The sequence below is a fragment of the Antechinus flavipes genome, chromosome 1, assembly GCF_016432865.1.
Source record: "Antechinus flavipes isolate AdamAnt ecotype Samford, QLD, Australia chromosome 1, AdamAnt_v2, whole genome shotgun sequence".
Taxonomy (NCBI): Eukaryota; Metazoa; Chordata; class Mammalia; order Dasyuromorphia; family Dasyuridae; genus Antechinus; species Antechinus flavipes.
In genome coordinates this window covers 383,050,967-383,072,815 of record NC_067398.1, presented here as the reverse complement: position 1 = coordinate 383,072,815, position 21,849 = coordinate 383,050,967, and the positions used below count along the sequence as shown (strand labels likewise).

General features: G+C 32.8%; 1 protein-coding gene across 1 annotated transcript in view; it reads left to right on the top strand.

Moving 5' to 3' along the window:
* Positions 1 to 21,849, top strand: part of LPCAT1 (lysophosphatidylcholine acyltransferase 1) — a 155,101-nt gene that overhangs the window by 43,119 nt on the left and 90,133 nt on the right. Inside the window, exon 2 of the mRNA XM_051969810.1 lies at positions 19,737 to 19,879. Coding sequence (XP_051825770.1) covers positions 19,737 to 19,879 — 143 coding nt within the window. The remainder of the gene's footprint in view (positions 1 to 19,736; positions 19,880 to 21,849) is intronic.

The following is a 21,849-nucleotide window of genomic DNA, read 5'->3' as shown; positions in this document are numbered from 1 at the left end:
AGAACTTCTGAGAATTCCTTGGATTGCAAGGTGGTCAAATCAGGCAGTATTTAAATTAATTCAGGCTAATCACTGGAAGGTTAAATACTGAAGCTAAAGCTTAAATAATTAAATATAATGAGAAGACAATTTATTGGAATAACCCTAGTGTTAGAAAAGATTGAACATCAAAGGAAAAGGGGTCATCAGTGAATGACAAGAATAGGTAATATCATGGAAACAAAGAACATAAACTTGAATAGAGTCTGAGAGATAGTGGAGGATAGAAGGCCCTTCTGTGCTATGGTTGCTATGATTGCAGAGAGTCAGAAATGATTGGCTAACTCAAAAACAAGAATAAAACTTTCTCAGGGTCACATAGCTAATAAGTACCTGAGACTAGATCTGAAATTAGATCTTCCTTGTTTCAAGCCATATACACTATCCACTGCCTGCCCCAATTTTACATGTACATTCCTGTAATCTTATTCTTTCCATCTACTTCCTATCCTCCATAGAAAGAAACTGTTGAAGGCAAGCCTTATTTAATTTTTGTGTTTCAAATCTCTGTTCAAGTATTAGGGCCCTTAGTTAACACCTTCCTTCTTTTAATAAATCTTTAAATTCCCCCTTCTCTCAATAAGCATATGAAAGGTTTGTGTTGTTGTTCAGATATTTTCAGTCCCACGTAATTTTTTATGATCCCATTTGGGAGTTTATTCCAAAGATTTTGGAGTGATTTTCCATTTTTCTCCAAGGCTTTTTTTTTTTAGCAGATAAGGAAACTGAGGCAAACAGGATTAAATGATTTGCTTAGGGTCACATAGCTAGTATGTGTCCAAGGCTAGATTTGAACTCAGCAATATCAGTCTTATAGTCTCAGCAGTATTCTAACCACTCTGTCACCTAGGTACCTCATGAAAATATTGTTATTTTCATTAATTCATTTCTTTGAACCAATTAACTATGTCACTATTTTCCTGATTTTTTAGCCTTTTTGATGTTCTTTAACCTCCAAAGGACACTTCTATCTTTAGGCTATTTGACCTTTGTTTACTTTTTGTTTCTACCCAATATTATTAGATGCTATCTGTGGAAGGAATAAGAAAGCAGAAAGAAAAGAATATAAAAACTTCAGTTGACACTGTTACCACTCTACTGCAGGCCTTCATCACCTCACTCCCAAACTATTGCAATACCTTAGTGGGGGGTCCCTCCCTCAAGTCTCTTCCTGCTCCAATCCATTCTAGTCAGCCACTAAAGTGAATTTTTGACCACACATCATCCCTCTCCATGATAAAATCCAATCACTTCCTATTGACTGTAGGATTAAATGCAAAGTCCTGTGAAAATCCAGTCACTACCTATTGACTGGAAGTTTAAATGAAAAATCCCTATGCTTAACATTAAAAATCACTTTTAATCTAGTCTCCCACCTTTCAGTCTACTTAAATTTCACTACCTACATTGTACTCTGGTTTTGTGATATTGGTTCCTTGTTTTTCCATGAACAAGACACTGCAGTCTCTTGGCTCTGGGTATTTTTGCTAGCTCTCCCCTTTGCCTGGAATATTTCTCTTCCTTTTTTCAATCTACTAGCTTTTCTGATTTCTTTAAATTTTACTTAAAATCCCATTTTTGTACAGGATAGATTTTCTAACCCTTCTTAATTTGCCTTCCCATTGTTCATTTTGTCTTGATTTGCTATTATAGCTTGTTTGTGTGTGTGTAAACACACACACACACACACACACACACACACATTTTGTTTCCCCTTTAGATTGTGAACATTGCAGGGACTGTTTTGCCTTTTTTTGGTATCCCCACGTTAGCAGCCCTTGCACATAGTTTTGTCGATGGATTTATAATTTAGGTTAAATATTAGCATATTTAAAACCCAGTTTTACATCTTCATCACTCTTGCCTCAGTAATCCAAAGGTATTTCTTCTTAATGGGTTTGGCAAATTTTAATATGCTACATGAGTGAATGTTAGATATTTATGCTTTTAATTGACCATGGAGGCACATGGCTTTCTCCTTTGTTAATGTTACCCTTTGAACTTGGGAATGAAAGGATGTATACTTGAGAGGTTTTTATTACTCTTGGGTCATAGTACCTTGCATAATACTCACATCCCCAATACAAATACCTCAATGGACTTGTACATGATTTCAAGAACAATTCTAATGATGCTGGTTGGTGGTTTTAAAATCTCATAAGTCAGTTTCCACAGCCTTTTTCATCTGTAAAATAGGGTATGTATAAATTTAGTAACTTATAATTAGGGAGACTTTTGAAAATGCTAAATAAATGATAGCAATATATTGTATATATCTACATAGTCCTTTCATGTGGTTATTTTAAAAAAAAACCTTTAAAATACTATGACACAAACTATAGTTATTCTTTAAACTAACATGGTATCAGATAAAGGTTTACCATTTTCTTCCATGTTATAACCCCATACTTATAGTCAACTTTGAAGTGGTTTCCATATACCTCCAAAAAGACACAAACTAATATGGGAAGTAGCATCATGCTCACAGTGACTTAACAACAGAAGACCCTTCCAAATCTAATGAATTTATTGAACATGATAACAATTATCACTTTCTTTGTTCTTTATAAATTTTTAAATAATTTAATATGTGGTTGTTATCGTAATTAAAATAGCAATATTTGTCATCCTTATTTTGGGCAGTATTTCCTCCCCTGCCCTTCCCCAATGGATTAAAAAATTTTTGCTTAGGGGCAGCTAGTTGAGTAGTAGATAGAGCACCAGCCCTGAAGTTAGGAGGTTTTAAGTTCAAAACTGGCCTCAATCACATAACAGTTCCTTGTTGTATGACCTTGGGCAAGTCACTTAACCCCAATTGCCTCAGCGGAAAAAAAAAATTCTTGCCACAGACTATGTAAATGTCTTAAAAATAAAACTCTTAAAATATATTTTCCCCTCCAGATTATTGTTATCTGAGAATATTTCAATATAACTTTTTGAGTCCTTATTCTGCACAGTGTTTTAGTCACAATATATTTTTTGCCAAAATATTTTCCAGTCAAGAAATTAAAAAAAATTTTTTTCAGTTATTTTAGGAACAGAATTGTCTACTCTTAGAAAGATAGTAAAGTATTTTCATTTGAAATTTGAGCCAACAGATAGAAAAGTTTTAAATTTTATTAAAGGTTTTTATTTTTCAAAACATATGCATGGACAATTCTTCAAAACCTTGTATTCCAATTTTCTCTCCCTTCTCCCACTTCCTGCCCTAGATGGCAAGTAGTCCAATATATGTTAAACATGGCAGAAATATATATGTTAACTCTAAAATGTGCATATTATACAATTATTGTGCTGCACAAGAAGAATCATATCAAACCAGTTAAAAAAATAAAATAAAATGCAAGCAGGAAACAACAAAAATAATGAAAATGCTATGTTGCGAACCACGTTCAGTTCCCACAATCTCCTCTCTGGGTGTAGATGGCTTTCTCCACCACTGAACAATTGGAACTGGTTTGAATCATCTCATTGTTGAAGTGAGCCATGTCCATCAGAATTGATCATCATATAGTCTTGTTGGTGTATAATGTGTATCATGTGTATAATGATCTCCTGGTTCTGCTTATTTCACTTAGTATCAGTTCATGTAGGTCTCTCCAGGCTTCTCTGAAATCATCCTGCTGTTCATTTCTTACAGAACAATGATATTACATAACATTCATATACCATAATTTATTCAGCCATTCTCCAACTGATGGATATCCAGTTTCCAGTTTCTTGCCACTACAAAAAGAGCTGCCACAAACATTTTTGCACATGTGTGTCCCTTTCCCTCCTTTAAAATCTCTTTGGGATATAAGTCCAGTAGAAACACTGATGGATCAGAGCGTATACACAGTTTGATAAATTTTTAAACATAGTTCCAAATTGCTCTCCAGAATGATTGGATCTGTTCACAGTTCCACCAACAATGTATTAGTGTCACAGTTTTCTCACATTACTTCCAACATTCATCATTATCTTTTCTGTCATCTTATCAGAGATTTGTAGTGATATCTCAGAGTTGTCTTAATTCGTATTTCTTTGATCAATAGTGATTTAGAGCACCTTTTCATCTGTCCAGAAATAGTTTCAATTTCTTCATTTGAAAATTGTCTGTTCATATCCTTTGGCCATTTATTGATTGGAGAATGGCTTGCATTTTTATAAATTTGAATTAATTCTTTATATATTTTAGAAATGAGGCTTTTATCAGAACCTTTGACTATAAAAATGTTTTCCCAGTTTATTGCTTCCCTTCTAATCTTGTCTGCATTAGTTTTATTTGTACAAAAACTTTTTAACTTAATATAACCAAAATTACCTGTTTTGTGATCAGTAACAATCTTTAGTTCTTCATTGATCACAAATTCCCTCCTCCTCCACAGATCTGAGAGGTAAACTGTTCTTTGTTCTTCTAATTTATTTATAATATCATTCTTTATGTCTAGATCATGAATTCATTTCAACCTTAACTTGGTATATACTGTTAGGTGTGGGTCAATGGCTAGTTTCTGCCATACTAGTTTCTAATTTTCCCAGCAGTTTTTGTCAAACAGTGAATTTTTTTCCCAAAAGCTGGGTCTTTGGGTTTGTCAAACATTAGATTGCTATAGTCATTGACTATTTTGTCCTGTGAACCTAACCTATTCCACTGATCAAGTACTCTATTTCTTAGCCAGTACTAAATGGTTTTGATGACTGCTGCTTTATAATATAGTTTTAGATCTGGTACAGCTAGACCACATTCATTTGATTTTTTTTTCATTAATTCCCTTGAAATTTTTGAACTTTTGTTTTTCCACATTAATTTTCTTGTTATAGTTTCTTGGGAATTTGAATTGGTATAGCACTAAATAAATAGTTTAGGTAGTATTGTCATCTTTATTATATTCACTCAACCTATCTAAAAGCATTTGATATTTTTCCAATTGTTTAGATCTGGCTTTATTTGTATGGAAAGTGTTTTATAGTTTTGCTCATATATTTCTTGACTTCTCCTTGGCAGATAGATTCCCAAATATGTTATCCTATCACAGTTATTTTACATGGAATTTCTCTTTGTATCTTCTGCTATTGGATTTTGTTAGTGATGTATAAAAATGCTGATGATTTATGTGGATTTATTTTGTATCCTGCAACTTTGCTTAAGTTGTGTATTATTTGTAATAGTTTTTGAGTTGATTCTCCAGGGTTCTCTAAGTATACATCTGCAGAGAGTGATAATGTGGTTTCCTCATTACCTACTCTTAATTCCTTTAGTCTCTTTTTCTTCTCTTATTGCATAGCTAGCATTTCTAATACAATATTGAATAGTAATGGTGACAGTGGGCAACCTTGTTTCACCCTTGATCTTACTGGGAATGGGAATGGTTCCAATTTATCCCCATTACATATGATGTTTGCTGATGGTTTTAAAAAGATGCTACTCACTGTAAATATAATGCCAGAGAAACTGAGGCAAGATAGAGATTAGAGAGTATTTAATATTTTATTTGAAAGGGAGAGATTTACTGGGACCAAGTGGATCCATGATTTGATCCAAGGGCTGAATGGTCTCCAAAAATCCAGCAAATAATCCGAGTTCTCAATGACCTATATACACTGAGAGTAGACTGAGGCAGGGGTGGAGTCAGGGTGCTGAGAGCAGGAATGGGACTCTGGCAGGGTGGGATGAGCCATCTCAGATGGGGATGACATAATGGGGGGAGACACCCCAGAGATGGGGAGAGGCATCTTGATAAGATGGTATGTGATATTCTGATAGCTTGGGATGGGGAGAGGCATTCTGATATTCTAAAATATAAGATCTTTTATCCTTGTCAAATATTCTGATTAAGAGGAAGGTGTGGTTTTGTAGGATTGATCAGAACAATTATAAACTGAGGCAGAACATTAGGGAAACCAAGGCAGGACATTTTAGGGTCAGGATAATTAGAGAAACTGAATCAGGATAATAAAAAAGAACTGTGGTAAAACATTTAAAGGAAAAGTTCATTTATTCCTATATTTTCTAGTGTTCTACCAGCCTTGTATTCCTAGTGTAAGTCCTACATGGTCATGGTGTATTAACCTGGAGATGACTTTCTGTAATCTTTTTCCTAATATTTTGTTTAAAATTTTGCATCGATTTTCATTAGGGAAATTGGTCTATAATTTTTTTTCTCTGTTTTCATACTACCTGGTTTAGGTATCAGTACCATGTCTGTGTCCTAAAAGGAATTTGGTAGAAATCCTTCTTTCCCTATTTTTTCAAATGGTTTATATAGTATTAGAGTTAATTGTCCTTTAAATTTTTGGTGGAATTCACATGTAAATCCATCTGGTCCTGAGGATTTTTTCTTAGGGAGTTGGTTAATAGCTTTTTCTATTTCTTTTTCTAAGATGGGACTGTTTAGGATATTTACTTCTTCCTCTGAGATCAGGATGACTGCTTTTTTTTTTTTTTTTTTTTTTTTTTTACTTCAGAAGCATAATAGATTCTGTTCCAACCGTTTACCTTTATTCTGTATGTATCACTCTGCTTTAAATGTATTTCTTGTAAATAACATATTATAGGATTCTTGGTTTTAATCCAGCTTCTGCCTCCGCTTTATGGGAGAATTCACCCTATTCACGTTTACAGTTAAAATTACTAATTCTGTGTTTCCTGTCATCTTATTTACCCCAAATTATAGTTTTCTCTTTCCTTTTCCCCTTTCCCTTGTCCCCAGTATTTTACTTATGAGCATCACTTACTTCAAGTAGTCCTCCCTCTTTCAAGTCCCTCCTTCTTTCTTACACCTTTCCTCTACTACTTCTGTTTTTCCCTTCTATTTAGCCAATTCCTTCACTTCCCTGCCTCCCCGCCCCGCAGTTTTCTATAAGGTGAGAAAAGTTTCTCTGTGAAACCAAATGTCTAATATTCTTTCTTTGAGCCAAATCTGATGAGAGTAAGAGTTCACACAATGTTCATCCCCCTTTCTTCTTTTCCTCACTTAGAAAACCTATTAATTTTCTTTACCTCTTCATGAGATGTAATTTCCCTCATTTTATCTTCATTTTCCCCTTTTTTTTCTGGTACAATTTCCTTTCCACCTGTAGTTTATTTTTTTATATTATAAAAGTAAAATCAAATTATACATGCAATCTGTATGCATACCCCTAATAGAAATACAATTCTGAAGAGTTCATTTCTTTTTACTTTTCTATGCTTCTTTTGAGTTCTGAGGTCAAATTTTTTGTTTAGCTCTGATCTTTTCATCAGAAATAAATGGAATTCATCTCTTTCATTGAATGTCCATCTTCTTCCTTGAAAGAAAATGTTCATTATAGAGGGCTAGTTTATTCTTGGCTGCATTCCAAGTTCCTTTGCCATTTAGAATATTAGATTCCAGGCCCTTCCATCTTTTGAGGTGGAAGCTGCTAGGTCTTGGGTAATCCTTATTGTGGCTCCTCAGTTTTAATTTTTTTCTCTGGCTGCTTTTGACATTTTTCCTTTGTTAGTTCTGAAATTTAGCCATAATATTCCTTGGAGTTTTAATTTTGGGGTCTCTTTCAGGAGGTGTTCGGTGAATTCTTTCATGGCTATTTTACCTTCTGATTATATGACATTGGGGCAGTTCTCTTTGATGATTTCCTGAAAAGTAACGTCTAGGCTCTGTTTTTCATCACGGTTTTCAGGAAATCCAATAATCCTTAGATTGTCTCTCCTAGATCTATTTTTCAGTAAGTTATTTTCCCAAGTAGGTATTTTATATTTTCTTCTAATTTTTTTGTTTTTGTTTGACTGATTCTTGAAGTCTTATTGAGTTATTCACTTCCATTTCTTCAATTCTAATTTTTGGTGTATTATTTTCTTCAGTTACCTTTTTTACTTCCTTTTTTAATTGTCCAATTGAATTTTTAAATGAGTTGTTTTGTTCAATGGATTTTTGTTTGGCCTGCTTGCGTTGGGCCATCTCCCTCCATGCCCAATTGAAACAGACCTTTTCTGGAGAGCTTCAAAATTATCTTCTGCTGGCAATTTGTTACACTCCCAATATTTGTGGGTTCTTCCAGTCCAGAACTAATTCAGATTCTTGATTTGCTAGCTTGTTTGAGGGATGTGGGACATCTGACCTCTGAGGGAGGTCAGAAAGAAACATGTGTCCTCTTTGCCGTCTTGGCTCTGCCTCCAATCAAAAAGTTGCAAATTAAAAAAATTATTTGATGTTAGGTGAAAATGGTTATATCAATAAGTTACTTCACCAGATACCATAGAGCTCACCTCTAATACTGCAGAACAAGAAACATCTCTTGATACCTCTATTTTAAAAATGTAGTTGTGGAAGTATATATTCAGGGTACTAGATACATGAAGTTTATAAACTATTCAAATTACTTTTCTTTGTTTTCCAGTTAATATTGTTTTGTAATTGTGTACTCTCTTTAAAAAAAAAAAATAAGGTAAGATATGATCATCTGACATCATTAAAGCCTATATGATCAGAGAATTCTTTATTACCTTGATTTAAATTGATTATGTACCTTTTTATTAAACAAGTAATAAAATTGAGTAGATTTACAAGTAATAAGGCATTAGTATTTCAGAGCAATACAATATGCTAAGTAATCATAGAGTACTTTAGCTGCAAGACTTTTTACCTAGTAGCTTCCATTGTTTAAAATTAATACATGCCTGTTTTTACATTTGAATAAAATGATCTGTTGAATTTTAGATAATTTATTAAGCCTGTTAATACTTTCAGGATTATATAAAGTACAGGACTGTTTCATATAATTATATTCTATATTCTTTGTGTTACACATATTTTAATTTTCATTAACCTCTGATTGACCTTTTCCTTTCTTTTCAATTATTAAATAGTGGTAGTATACTTAAGACTTCACTAGACTACCAAAGGGTCAGTGACCCAAAAACTAACAGGCTAAAAATCCCCGATTTAAAAATGATGATTTTTTAAAAAATATGATCTTGGACTATAGAAATTTGATTTCAGGTTCTGGTTCTATCCCTCACTAGCTATGATGATTTTAGATTATTCATTTAACTTCTTTTATGTGTATATCTTCACTCATACCACTGTTATTATATACCCTTATCTCTTTCCTGGAGCATTTCAGTAAGCTTCAAAATTTGTCCATCAGCTTCAAGTCTCTTCCTATTCTGGTCCATTCTTAAATCAACTGCCAGTAATTTTTCTAAAGTGTAGGTCTCAGTATGTCATCTTCTTCCCCCTGTCTGTCCACATATACTTAGTAAATTAAAGTGACTTCCAATTCCAGAATCAAATATAAATTCTACGTCTAGTTTTTAAGGATCTTGATAACCTAGTCCAATTATTTATTAATCTTATGTTTAAGTGCCCTCTATGCACTCTACAATGTAGCTACAATTGTTAGTCTTCATAACACAATACTCCAAAATCTTTATACTGGCTATCTGCCACACCTTAAATGTTTTCCCTCATCATCTTCAACTTGGGATTCCTTTAAAATGAGTTCAAATATTATCTTTTTCAAGTGCCCTTTCCAGGACCCCCACTCTTCTTAGTGTTTTCCTTCTAAAATTACCTTCATTTATCAAATATTTTCCCCATGTGTTTGCATATTGTTTCTTCTATTAGAATATATATTCTTTGAGATCAGTGACTTCCCCGCATTAAGTAAGCAGTTGATAAATGCTTATTGACCAACTGATTAATTTGTAATTTGTTTATTCCATAAATGAGTGATAATTGTTTTGTTAGTCATTTTACAGAGTTATTATAAGATAATATTTAGGAAATGCTTTGTACTTGTGAAGCACTTAGAATCACAGAATTTTAGAATTGAAGGAAACTTCAGTGACCATCTATCTAATCCAAAAAGAAATAGAAAACAAAAATAAGAATTCCCACAGTAATATACCTGAACTTTTTTTAAGAACTACTGGGAAGGTGAGCTTAACTCTTTTTACCTATTGCACTTTTGAAAAGCTCTAGTTGTTTAGATTTTTTTTCTGACTTAAAGCCTAAATATTCCTTTTTGTAACTTTTACCCTTTTCCCTCTGGTACAGCCGTCTAGAGCCAAGAAGATAACAATAATTCCTTCTCATTGTAACTTTCAAATATCTTGTTAGCTGTCATATCATTAGTCCTCTCTCAACTCTTACTCTTCTCTTATGCAAGATAAATCTTCCCCGCTCTTTCAATCAATCTCGATATGACATAGATTTTACCCTCAAGGAAATCTTCCTTTGAATTCTCTCTCCCTTCTTACTATCCAAGGATAAAGACAATTCTTCAGAAATGGTCCAATCAAGATAGAAAACAGGACCATCACCTCTTTATCCTTATAAATAATGCCTTACAATGAAATCCTTGCTCACTTAAAGAGACTAACTTCTTTCAGGAGTAAAGAGGCAACAATCCCTTAATACTCTGCCATAGCCAGATTATATCTGGGATACTGGACATTAATACTGCAACACCATGATGTGTTAATAAATATAAGTTATTCTATCAATAAAAAACTATAATTAGAACAAATAAATAAATGTGAGTTATTTAGTTTTGCATGAAGATTTAGAAGACATCAGAAGGATTCAATTTATGGATTTAATTTTTAGAATATAAAGAGGTCTTCCTTCAATCTAGAAGCTATGTCTTGTTTTTGAAGAATGCCTTCAAAATATGTTAGATTGTACCATGGAGCATATTGCTGCCTGAGAGCTGAGTGCTTTGGGAGACAAACTCCATCATCCCCTGGAGCTTTGAAATAGTAATTTTCTCTGTGATTCCCTAGTGTCTCTAATGTACTTCCCCCAGTGTCTTTATTTATAACAGCATTTTTTATAGCAGCATTATTATAATTTCTAAAAAACTTGCAATTAGCCTAAATGTCCAACAATAGAGAAATGGTTAAAGAAATTATGATGTATTAACGCAATAGAATATAAGTAGTATAAATTTTTCAAAAAATGTCATACCAGATGAATAGAATACACCCTATCCGTGACCACATAATGATAAGGGCATGGAAAAAATGGATTAAAAAATCCTGATAGTGAATAAAAAATTATGACATTTTGTTATAAATGGCTGCAAAGCAAGTTTAATTACTTGTGTGGATGTTTTAGGTGAAGGTTTGGCATGGTTCCACTTTGGTAATGTTTTGTAGCAATATGTCATAGTTATTAGTATTATCAGATATGCCTATCTGATTGTCTATCCATAGGCATTATTGACTCTTTCCTGGCAGAAAGGTTCACTCCTTAAACTCTTGGGTCATCCTCCCTTGGTTTGTTTTGCCTTTGGACCACAGTTTGAAAAACAAATGAAATATGTTTATTTGATCATTAAGTTTTCCAGTTTTGTTTGTAAATGGTAAATATAATCATTAATGTGAGGTTAATCTACTTATCAATGTTTACTTGAGTTATTTCATGTTTGATTTAAGATTTGATTAGCCCCAGGTGGTGTTCCAAATGGTCGTTTTAAAGTCTATTGTCTGAATTCAGTAAGCATTTTTCCATAGAAACCATGTTTAAATCATGCTTAGATTCTTAGGCCAGCCCATAAAACTTAGTTAACTCATAAAATGCCTGAAGAATTGCATTATGAACATTTTTTTCAGCTACACTTAATTATCATTTATAAAGTTGTTCCTATGGAAAAAAACACATTTTGATTTCCAACTTTGAATACATCTCTTTCTTTAAACAAGATCAAAGATACAGATTAAGGATTAAGAAAGGATATTACTAGGTTCCCATAGTTTATTAATTTTCTACATTATTTATCAGAGAAAATGCCTGTCATTTAACTACCTCCAAGATTTTGTAATCGATAAGTAGAAAGAAAATGGTCAGCTGGGGTGGGCTGTTGCTTTACAACTTTACTCTCTTTTTTTTTTTAAACTGAAAATCACTTTTAAAAAATCATATTGTTTGTAAATCCAGAATTGCCTATAAATCCAGTCTTTTGTCATTTAAAAAAATAATTTATCTTTTCTCATGATGTCAGTTATTAATTCTATCCTATTGATTCCTAAAACTATCCTTTTAGTCTTTTATGTGAGTTGTAGATGCCATCTTTTTTTGGTTTGTATATGACTGTAATCTCAATTTCAACTTGTCTGTGACAGAACTTAATTCCCTCAGTCAACACTAGCCATCTCCTAATTTTCACAACTTTTAATGGAACCATGATTTTCTGGTCAATTATAATTGAACCCTTGGGAGTCACCTTTAAATTATTTCTCTTTTTCTTCATATCTCCTTTCAGTTGCCAGTTTTTCCTCTTAAATATCTCTTGAATTTTCTTGTGCTCCATTCCTGATACCATTATCATTAATTGCTATTTGATTATGTTTCCACTCTATATTACATAATGATTTCAGGTCAATCACAAGCATTATAGTGTCTTCTATATGACAGGCACTTTGCTAGGCACTGGGAATACCAGGACAAAAAGGAAATGGCCCATGTCCTCAAAGTAATAGCATTCTCTTAAGGGACATAATGTGTATGCATAAGGGTGAGTGTGAGTGTATATGTTTGTGTATTTGTGTATGTTTAGCCTTGGATGTGATTTCATCAATATAGGAAGCTCCCAGTAAGGAGCTCCCTGGAACTATGTCTAATCTGAAGTTTCCTAGGGTATCAGACATACCACAGACACATAACCAGGCAGATCTTGTCAACTCTCTTCACATTAAATCTTCCTGATGCTTTCTAAGTCTTCATGTAAAATTAAAGAAATAATTCTAGCCTGGACAGAAAGGTGAGAAAACCTGGCCTGATGTGTACTTATATAGTTTTGATAAAAAATAATACCATTCTTTAAAGCAATGTTAAAAATGTTAAATTACTGTTAAAATGTTACAACTGAATGTTAAAATGTTTAAAATGTTAAATGTTAAAATGTTAAAAACTGAAAGAGACCTAAATGGTCATCTATTCCAATTACTTCAAACGAGAAAACTGAAGCCCAGAGTGATGAAGTAATTGCATAAATTAACTCATGTTTTGTGTATAAATCCTGAAGAACTACAGTTAAAACATAAATAAGAAAAATTTCTAAGGATCTATTTGGGAACTTTGTAATTTAACTTATCAACTCTTGGTTTCCTAATAGTTTATTTATCGCTCTCATTTGGCTGCCACAGGCTCTTTTTAAGGTTTATGGCCTATTTTGTTTCAATCTGTACCCCACAAAAAGCTTTGGGGCATAACTTCCTCTGTGACATCTTTGTTGCTCAGTTTTTGCATGCAAATTTTAGCAGTTCTTAAATTAACTTACTGTAAACTATTTCTATGTCCCCTCTAGAGTCTAGCTTCTGCATTTCCCCCCTCTCTCTAACTGCCTTTGAAATGTTATTTATTATAAATGCAGTTAATGTAACTTATTGTACTCTCATGTGTTTTTAATTCACTGGGTATCTGCCTCAAGGCATGAGTTTCTGGTTAGGCTAAATTCTACAGCTGCCAAAAGCCTTCGGTGAATAGCACAGGCATCCAGTAGGGCAAGCACAATCTGCAGGAGAGGGACCAGCAAGCAGTAAAGTGGGCATGAACTTGAGAAATCTGAATAAAACAAAATAGCCCTCAAAAAGTTGCCATCCAATAGAACATTTAACTAATTGAAAGACTTTCAGATATTTGCCACAAAAACAGAACTTAAAGCGAAATTTGACATGTACCATACAAGAGAAATATAAATATTAAGGAGTAATTAATTATAAGGGACTTCTAATAAAGTCAAATCATTTATTTTTTTATATATGAAAGTATCAGTTCTTTTATAACTCATTTTTCTTTGTGTAATTTGAAAGAAAGCCTTGGACTGAGCTGAGTATGATGGGGTGAGTCTAAAAAAAAATAAGACTGTAGGAAGATATAAAAAGTAGCTATTATCTCATACAATTGAGGCAAAAAAAGGAAAGAATGATATGGAAGAAGTTAGTAGGGAGAGACAGGTAACATTGAAACCTTACGTCATGGAAAATTGGTTAAAGAGGGAAAAACATTTCTAGAAGGTATAAAAGTCTTCTAAATTCAGAAAGAAATAAGAGGGCAAAGGGATAGGATATGGGGAGGAGACAGTAAGAAAGAAATTCTTGGAGCAATGGGTAATTAATGAATAAGAGGGCAAGGTAAGTTGTTGAAGTAAAGCAAAAGAGGGAGGAGGGATAAGAATAGGGTGAGAAGAATTGTGAGGGAAAATGGGAAGAAGGAAAAAAAAAAAAAAACCAAGTAATTATAGCTTAGAATGTAAATGGGATGAAATTACCCATAAAACCAGCATATTAAAATTTAAAATGTTACTTATCATTTGAGGTGTGTATGATTTATGAAACAGTTTATTATATTAAAAAAAAAAGCAATGGTAGTAATCATGATTTTGGATACAGTTAAAGCTAAAATAGAGTTAATCAAAAAAGAAAAATAGGAAAACTACACTATATGTTGGCAATATTATTTAATATTTTTAGACCATTTAAAATAACTAGACAGCATAAAATACCTGAAAGTATACCTGCTAAAATAGACATAAGAACTAATACAAATATAAGTATAAAATGCTTCTTATACAAATAAAGTTTGATCTAAATAATTGAAGCAATATATTTTTTTTAGTTTTTTGTTTTTCCAAATACATGCAAAGATAGCTTTCAACATTCACCTTTGCAAAACTTGCCTTTCAAATTTTAACCCGTCTCCATAGTCCTTTCTCTGGATTCTGAATGGCTCTTCCCATCACAAGTCTATTGAAATTGCTTTGAATTATCTCATTGTTTAAAAGAGCCCCATTCATCACAGTTGATCATAACATAATCTTGTTGAGTAATAATTAGCCATAGGCAGGTAATGACAAAATAATTTTTTTAAAATAAGAATTTTACCTAACCTTTTTTATATAATGCCAGCCCCAATTAAATGGCTTTAAAAAAAATTATCTTACAACTCAGTAAAAATATTAAAGTTCTTTTAGAAAAACAAAAAGTCAGCAACTTCAAAGAAACCAGAGGGAAAAGATGTAAAATAAGCAGATTTAATAGTATGTTATAAGATAAGAGCATTGTTAAAGTGCAAGATGAATAATTTTTATTATTTTAAATTAAAATTTTCTTGTGTAAATAAAACTATGCCACCAAAAATAGAAGGAATGCAGAAAATGGGAGGAGGGGACTTTCATAGACAATCACTCAGATAGAATGTGATTGAATTGAAATATTGCTGTGATAAAGGAAATGATGAACAGATTGATTTTTTAAAAATGGGAGATTTGGATTGAAGAAAGTTATCAGAAAAACATGACAGTTGGACATGAGGATAGTACAGTCTTATATATGGGCATGAGTGTATATATGTATATATATATGTGTATGTGTGCATATTTATATATCTAGTCATCTATATTTCTATCTTTTATGTTTAATTATGCCTGTCTGCAGGAAAGGGGAGAAAACAAAGCAGAGAACAAAAGAAAATGTATAAAGCAAACCTGGGCTGTTTTGAAAACAATATGTAGTATTTATTATATTGGTTTTCTTGAAATGGAAATGTATTGCTTTATATCATTCCTCCTTCTATGTACATAGTAGTTTTTTTTTTTCCCTTCTCTTTTGTACTTAAGTTTAACATAAATTAAAAAAAAATTTTAATTGCTATTCAGGAAAAGAACTTGAAAGGCTCCATCACAATTTGCTTTCACAAAATCACACAATCACACAATTTGGTTCCTTTCAGGTAAATTAGTTTACACACATTTAAGGTCTAAAGAGAATTTCTTAAGTGCATACTATGTGCTGAGCAAGCATTGTTCACAGTCTTGGGGAGAAAACTATAAAAGCTGAAACAATGCCTGCCTTCAAGGTGCTTGTGTTCTAATGGAGGAGCCAATATACATATTTATGGGAGCAGTACCTGGGAAAGGTCATTTCCAGCCAGAAAGTAATGGGAAGAGTGAATGGAGCCATAGTGGAGTAAATTGGCATAGCCCTTTCCAGGTGCTATGACTAAATGGATTTGATCATGGTTTTAGAACGAGAAATTGGGGAGCAGAGGGGCTTGTCTGAGAGGCACAGTTCTACAAATAGCTGGAAAGCAATTGTTGAGACCATTTAGGAGTAAGAAGAAAGCATGACTAGGGCTTCCCTGAAAAAGAGGGTTAGGTCAGGCATTCATTAATCAAGAAATGAGAGTTAAAATTTCCAGGGCAGTACATGGGCAAATAGGAACATACATATTAGTGTATACCTTTGACTGCAGTGCTGTGACTTATGTGGCAAGTTCCAATACCAGAAAGCTCATGACTGTAGGTAGTAACAGGATGAGATTAGAAATGAAGAAAAGAGTAGCAATTTTCATAACTGTAAAGGAATTTAGGGGAAGAAGGAAATAGAAGTCACCTTATCTAGCACTTTTATTTTACAGATAAATAAAATGAAGCCCAAAGAGGCCATCACTTAATAAGCAAATTTTGTTCCTATATCTGAGTAATTGGATTTTACATTTTATCATTTGGTTTTTAAATAGCCACAGCTAAAAAATAAATAAATAAAACACCAAACAACTATATAGAGACCATACAAATTAAAACAGGCTAACAAAATAAAGCAAATTTTTTCCTATTCCCCAGTTAGAGAGGACAGGAGCCATTTAACATTTGTTGCCTAGAATATTACAATTATTGTTGTTTTTTTTTTTTCATCTGGCTCTGACATTTTACTGGTACTGGGAACTCCAGGTGAGCAAATCTCTTCTAGTGATGCAGATCATCACCTTCTCTGCCATTTATAGTCTTGAAGAATTGCCTGGACCATTGAGAGACTGAGTGACTTGGCTAAAGTCCCAATATGTGCCAAAGGTGGGACTAGGACTTTTTTACTCAGAGGCAAGATCTCTATCCATTTTTAACCCTCTGCTCCTCTGGATAAATTACACTTATCAATATAAATCAATATAAATCAATATAAAATTAATAAATATAAATTATCAAAATAAATTATTATCAAATAATACTGGAATAGGTTAGACCAAATATTTAACATAGTAATTCCCAAACTATTCTTTATCTCCATCTGGTTCATCTGTTGCCTTTTTTTTAGATATTTGGAGCTGGGAGCTTAAGGGATCAGCATCATGGATTTATATAGCTCATTCCCCACAATAAAGCCAGCCCAGTTTAGAGTTTGCCAAATAGCTTGTCAGAGTAAGTCCTATTCCATTTTCTTAGGTTCTGGACACTGTGAATAGAGAAACAGAATAGGTTCCATTGGGAAATAGCTAAATTTATGTTTTTATTGATAGTTGATTACTAACAATCTGTAGCAATTTTAACTTTTACAAACAAGTTAGTATAATTTTAAATTCTGTATCTTTGGAAAAGATTCACAAAGAGATTTTTTAAAAAGCAATGAAAGAGAAAAATTATCTTAGTACAAGAACTTGTTGCCTTATATCTATTCTCTCTCTGTATATAGAAGATCCTATATACCTAATTATTTCATTATTTGTCTCACCGTTTGGACTCTAATGGCTTAGAGTGAGTGTAAACTTTCTTTTTTGGTCAGAAACCCTGGACGTCTTTCATCCCAGATTGTTGGTGGTGGTGTTTTTTTTTTTTTTTTTTTTTTTTGACTAGATAAAAAAAAACTATTCTTTGTCTCGGTTCTTTTCTAGCCTTAATCATTGAATGGGCATTACCTTCATCTGGCTAAAATCTGGGAAAGAACTTCAGCCTAAAAATAACAAGATTTCCCATTGCTTCCAGGGTCATCTCCAGTGGTCTTGATCCATTGCTTGTCACTGGACCCACATGGCTCTGGATGAAAAGAGTGAGGCTGATGACTTTTCATAGCTTCTTCATTGTTTTGGTCCTTTACAAGAATGAAGGACAAACTATGATAACTCTGAAGAGAATGGAGGACAGAAGGGAAATGAGTATGTGATTTATATAATATTTAATCTTTTCATTTGGATCAGCCAGAGATATGGTGGACTTTTTTATTTAACACTACTTAGATATCCCAAGAGTAATTTTCAAATATAACAATTTCTGCTGACACTTTTACTTTATTATAGTTTTCAGATTCATTTGTTTTTAATTCATTTTCCATTTCTTTTATATAGCATTTACTTTCTATTTCACCTTCAGTATATATAGAAAATACTTTTTCATTCTTATTCCAGAAATAGATGCCAGTGACATCTTACAGCTTACAGATCATGAAACTTAGGCTCAGAAAGTTTATGATTTGCTCAATGTTATGTAGTTCACAGTGTTAGGGAATTTTGAATCTAGGTTATATGACTAAATCTTTTCCACTGTAGTTCTTCATTTTTCATCTTCATGAATATCCTGTTTGCTTTATTCAGTTTTAAACCATTGAAGATATTAGGGACATCTTGGTAGTGACAGTCTCTTTACATATCTGAAATTATAAATATTATATTGTTAAATTTTAAAAGATTTCTCCTTCTACTCAGTACTACTTTTAAGATGATTTGTTCATAGTGATAGTTGTTTACATAACACTTTAAAATTGCAAAGATCTTTATGTATATTATCATTGATTTCTTTCAATAACTGAGCAGAGACTCAGGCCAAGATTACCTAAACTCTCTTTATAAACTTTGGTGATGTAGTTTGTTTTTTTTTTTGTTTTATTTTTAACGTAAAGGAAACAATAACTTTCAGTTTTTAAGAAACCATAGTAATTCAAAAACTATAATCTCTTCTTTTCTTTTAAATGTTTTTCTTACATTAAAATGCTCCCCAGTTCCTTAATCCAGTCCTGTCTCTCTACCTTAGATTTAGCTTCCATCTTTTCATATCCTTGTTTAGATGGAATTTTCCTTTTCACCTTGTTCAGTTCCTCTTTCTGGTCAGGTTTAGCTGACCCATAGCTTCCTCTTTTCTATTTAGAGCTGAAGATTATGCTTTGATTTTTCATTTTTCATGTGTCTTTATTTTTCATAAAGGGTTATCTTTGTTTCTACTAAGGCTTTCCCTTCCAGTTCTCCTCTCTGATTTCCCAGAGCTTTTCATTTTTCAACCTGTTTTACTCAGGGCATTATGGCAAGAATGAATTATACTGTAAGTAGTTCTAGGAGTAGAGTCCCAATTTTCTGTTCTGGTTTTCTAACCTTCAAAATTCCACAGTATATATATTTTTTATGATTCCTCAAATAACTACTTATTATGGTCTTTGCTCATTTATTTCCCCTAAATGACTTTTTTGGAAAAAGTTAGGGACTTATTTTCTGAGACAGTGCTGCAGCTTTAATGTGTAAAACTACTTTGCTAGGTCAGATCATGTGAAAGCAGTTTTTGTGTCAAGTCTGCCAGTTATAGTGCTAGTTATTGTGAGTCAGCGATCCGGGCAAAGAGTATAAATTAAATTAGTGGGAGAAAAAACACCAATATCTTGTTTCTAAAATTGTGTGTGTCAAAGATATTTTTAGTTGAAAACCAAGGAGGTGGGGTGGGAAAATAAATGTTCAGAAGACATGTTTCAAATGAAGCATGCTTCTTAATTAAGATATGTGCTCTGTATTTTATGTCTTTAGACTAAAAGGTGGCTTTCTTGATCTGGAAAGAATATATTTAATAGGACAAATGTTTTCCACCTCTGCTTTGTCTTGTTTATGTAAACAGAGAAACAGCTATAAATAGAAATGCTACTCATTATAATATCATGATAATAATCATTAATAATAACTAATTTTTTTTTGTCTTTCCAGATTGCCTTCATGTCTTTGACTCTATTTCCAATCCGACTTTTGTTTGCTGCATTTATGATGTTACTGGCATGGCCATTTGCATTTGTTGCTTCACTGGGATCTGCTGAGAAAGAACTTGAAAAGCCCCTGGCTTTATGGAGAAAGTGAGTTACTGAATCTGTTGAAAAGTACACACACACACACGTGTGTGTGTGTGTGTGTGTGTGTGTAAATAAGTACCAAAGAGATAGACTGTTAATATTTTAAGACACTGAGAGGTTTAGTTATGGGCAGAGCATTAGAACTGAAATCAGGAAGGAAGACAATCTGAGTCCAAAGGAGTTCAGACTCTTCTTCAGTTACTTACAACTGTTCAATCTTAGAAAAGTAACTTAACATTTCTCCTCTTAGTTTATCTATAAAATAGGGTTAATAATAGCACCTACCTCATAAGGTCCTGAGGATTAAGTGAGCTAGAGTATATAGAGCATTTTGGCAAACTCATAAACAACTAAGTGAATGCTAGTTATTTATAGAATAGTTTTAAGAAATGAGCATGGATCGTAACAAATTTACTAAGTCTCAAAGGGATTTGGTGGAATGAATAACCATTTGACAGAATTAGAGATCCTTAAAATATTGAAATGAGAAAAATTGAAAAAAACAGATTTTTTTTTCCTCTCATACAGTATTTTAACATTAATTGCACTCTCTTTTAAATCAGTTTCCCTGGTCTTGTCAATAGCATTAACATTTTTTCCTACTCTTAACTTTTGAGTCTATGTTGATTCTTCCTTCCTAATTTGATCCTCAAACAGCAAGTCAGTCACAAAGCTCTTTGCTGTTGTTGTTTAATCTTTTCCATCCATCCCTTTTTTTGATGCCACAACCTTGATCTAGGACCTCATCAACTAGATAATTATAATTTCTCTAGCTAATCTTTCTGTTCCCCAAGTTCATTCTGCCCACTTCCACCAGATTAAACTTCTTTAAAAACCACCTTTATTAATTTATTAATTGAATAATCAGACCCTAAAAATATTCATTAGTGGATTGTTTTCGATTTGGAGGGATATCATTAATGTAGTTTTCCACATTTTCTTCTGTCTCCAATTCTGTTGTGTTCAACATTTTTATCCACTGTTTGCATGAGAGTGTTTTTTTTTATCAAATTTGTAGGTCAAAAGAAGCAGGGAATTATAGTTAATACAGTAGGTGATAGAAAAGAGAGCCAAAAAGAGAGTTCAAAAGGTTGAAATTAACTTGAAATTTAATTGGCATAACAATGGAATTCAATACTTGAGTTTTAAAAAATTAACCTCACCAAAAAAAAAAAGGGGGGGGGGGGGAGATGTGACTCGAAAAGAGTTTATATAAAAAAGACCAGAGTTTTCTAGTAGACTGCAAGTTCATTATGCTTTAACAGTATATTGTACAAGCCCAAAAAAGCTAAATTTGATTTTAGGCTATGTCAGCACAGTGCCTTGTAGATAGTAGAGCTTTAATTAATGCTTGCTGAATTAATAGATGTATGTTTTCGAGAGTGAAGGAAGTGATTTTCTGCATATTTTCTACCCTACACAGTATACTTTTGAGTTTTTTAAGTTCGGGATAAAAACTTGGGGAAGAACATTAATAAGTGATATAGCATACATATACAGAGCAAGAATGATCAGAAAGTTAAGCAAATTGAAGACAATGCCATATGAAGGTCAAGTAAAGAAACTGACCCAGAAAAAAAAAAAAGGATAGTGAGGACTCAGGAAGGAAGAACTAAGATAGAAGTTATAAGAAAGTAGATTTTGCCTCAATATGACATCAAGATTCATTGGTTCAGGAGGACTTAAGTTCAAATCTGTCCTCAGATACTTAATCCTAACTGTGTGACCCTGGGTAAGTCACTTAACCCCAGTGTTAAGCACTCAGCAAAAGAAAAGAAAAATCATCTAATTTATGTGTCCAAAAGAGCTGTTAAACTGCATTTTTTTTTGACTCAGCAAAGAAAATTTAATAGGCAAAAAATGTAGAACAATTTGAACCATTATTTCAGCCAGTCAAGATCTTTGAGTGTTGTCATGTAGCCAAAAACCCTTCTTGAAAACCGCATTTTCTATATATATTTGATAAATGTACC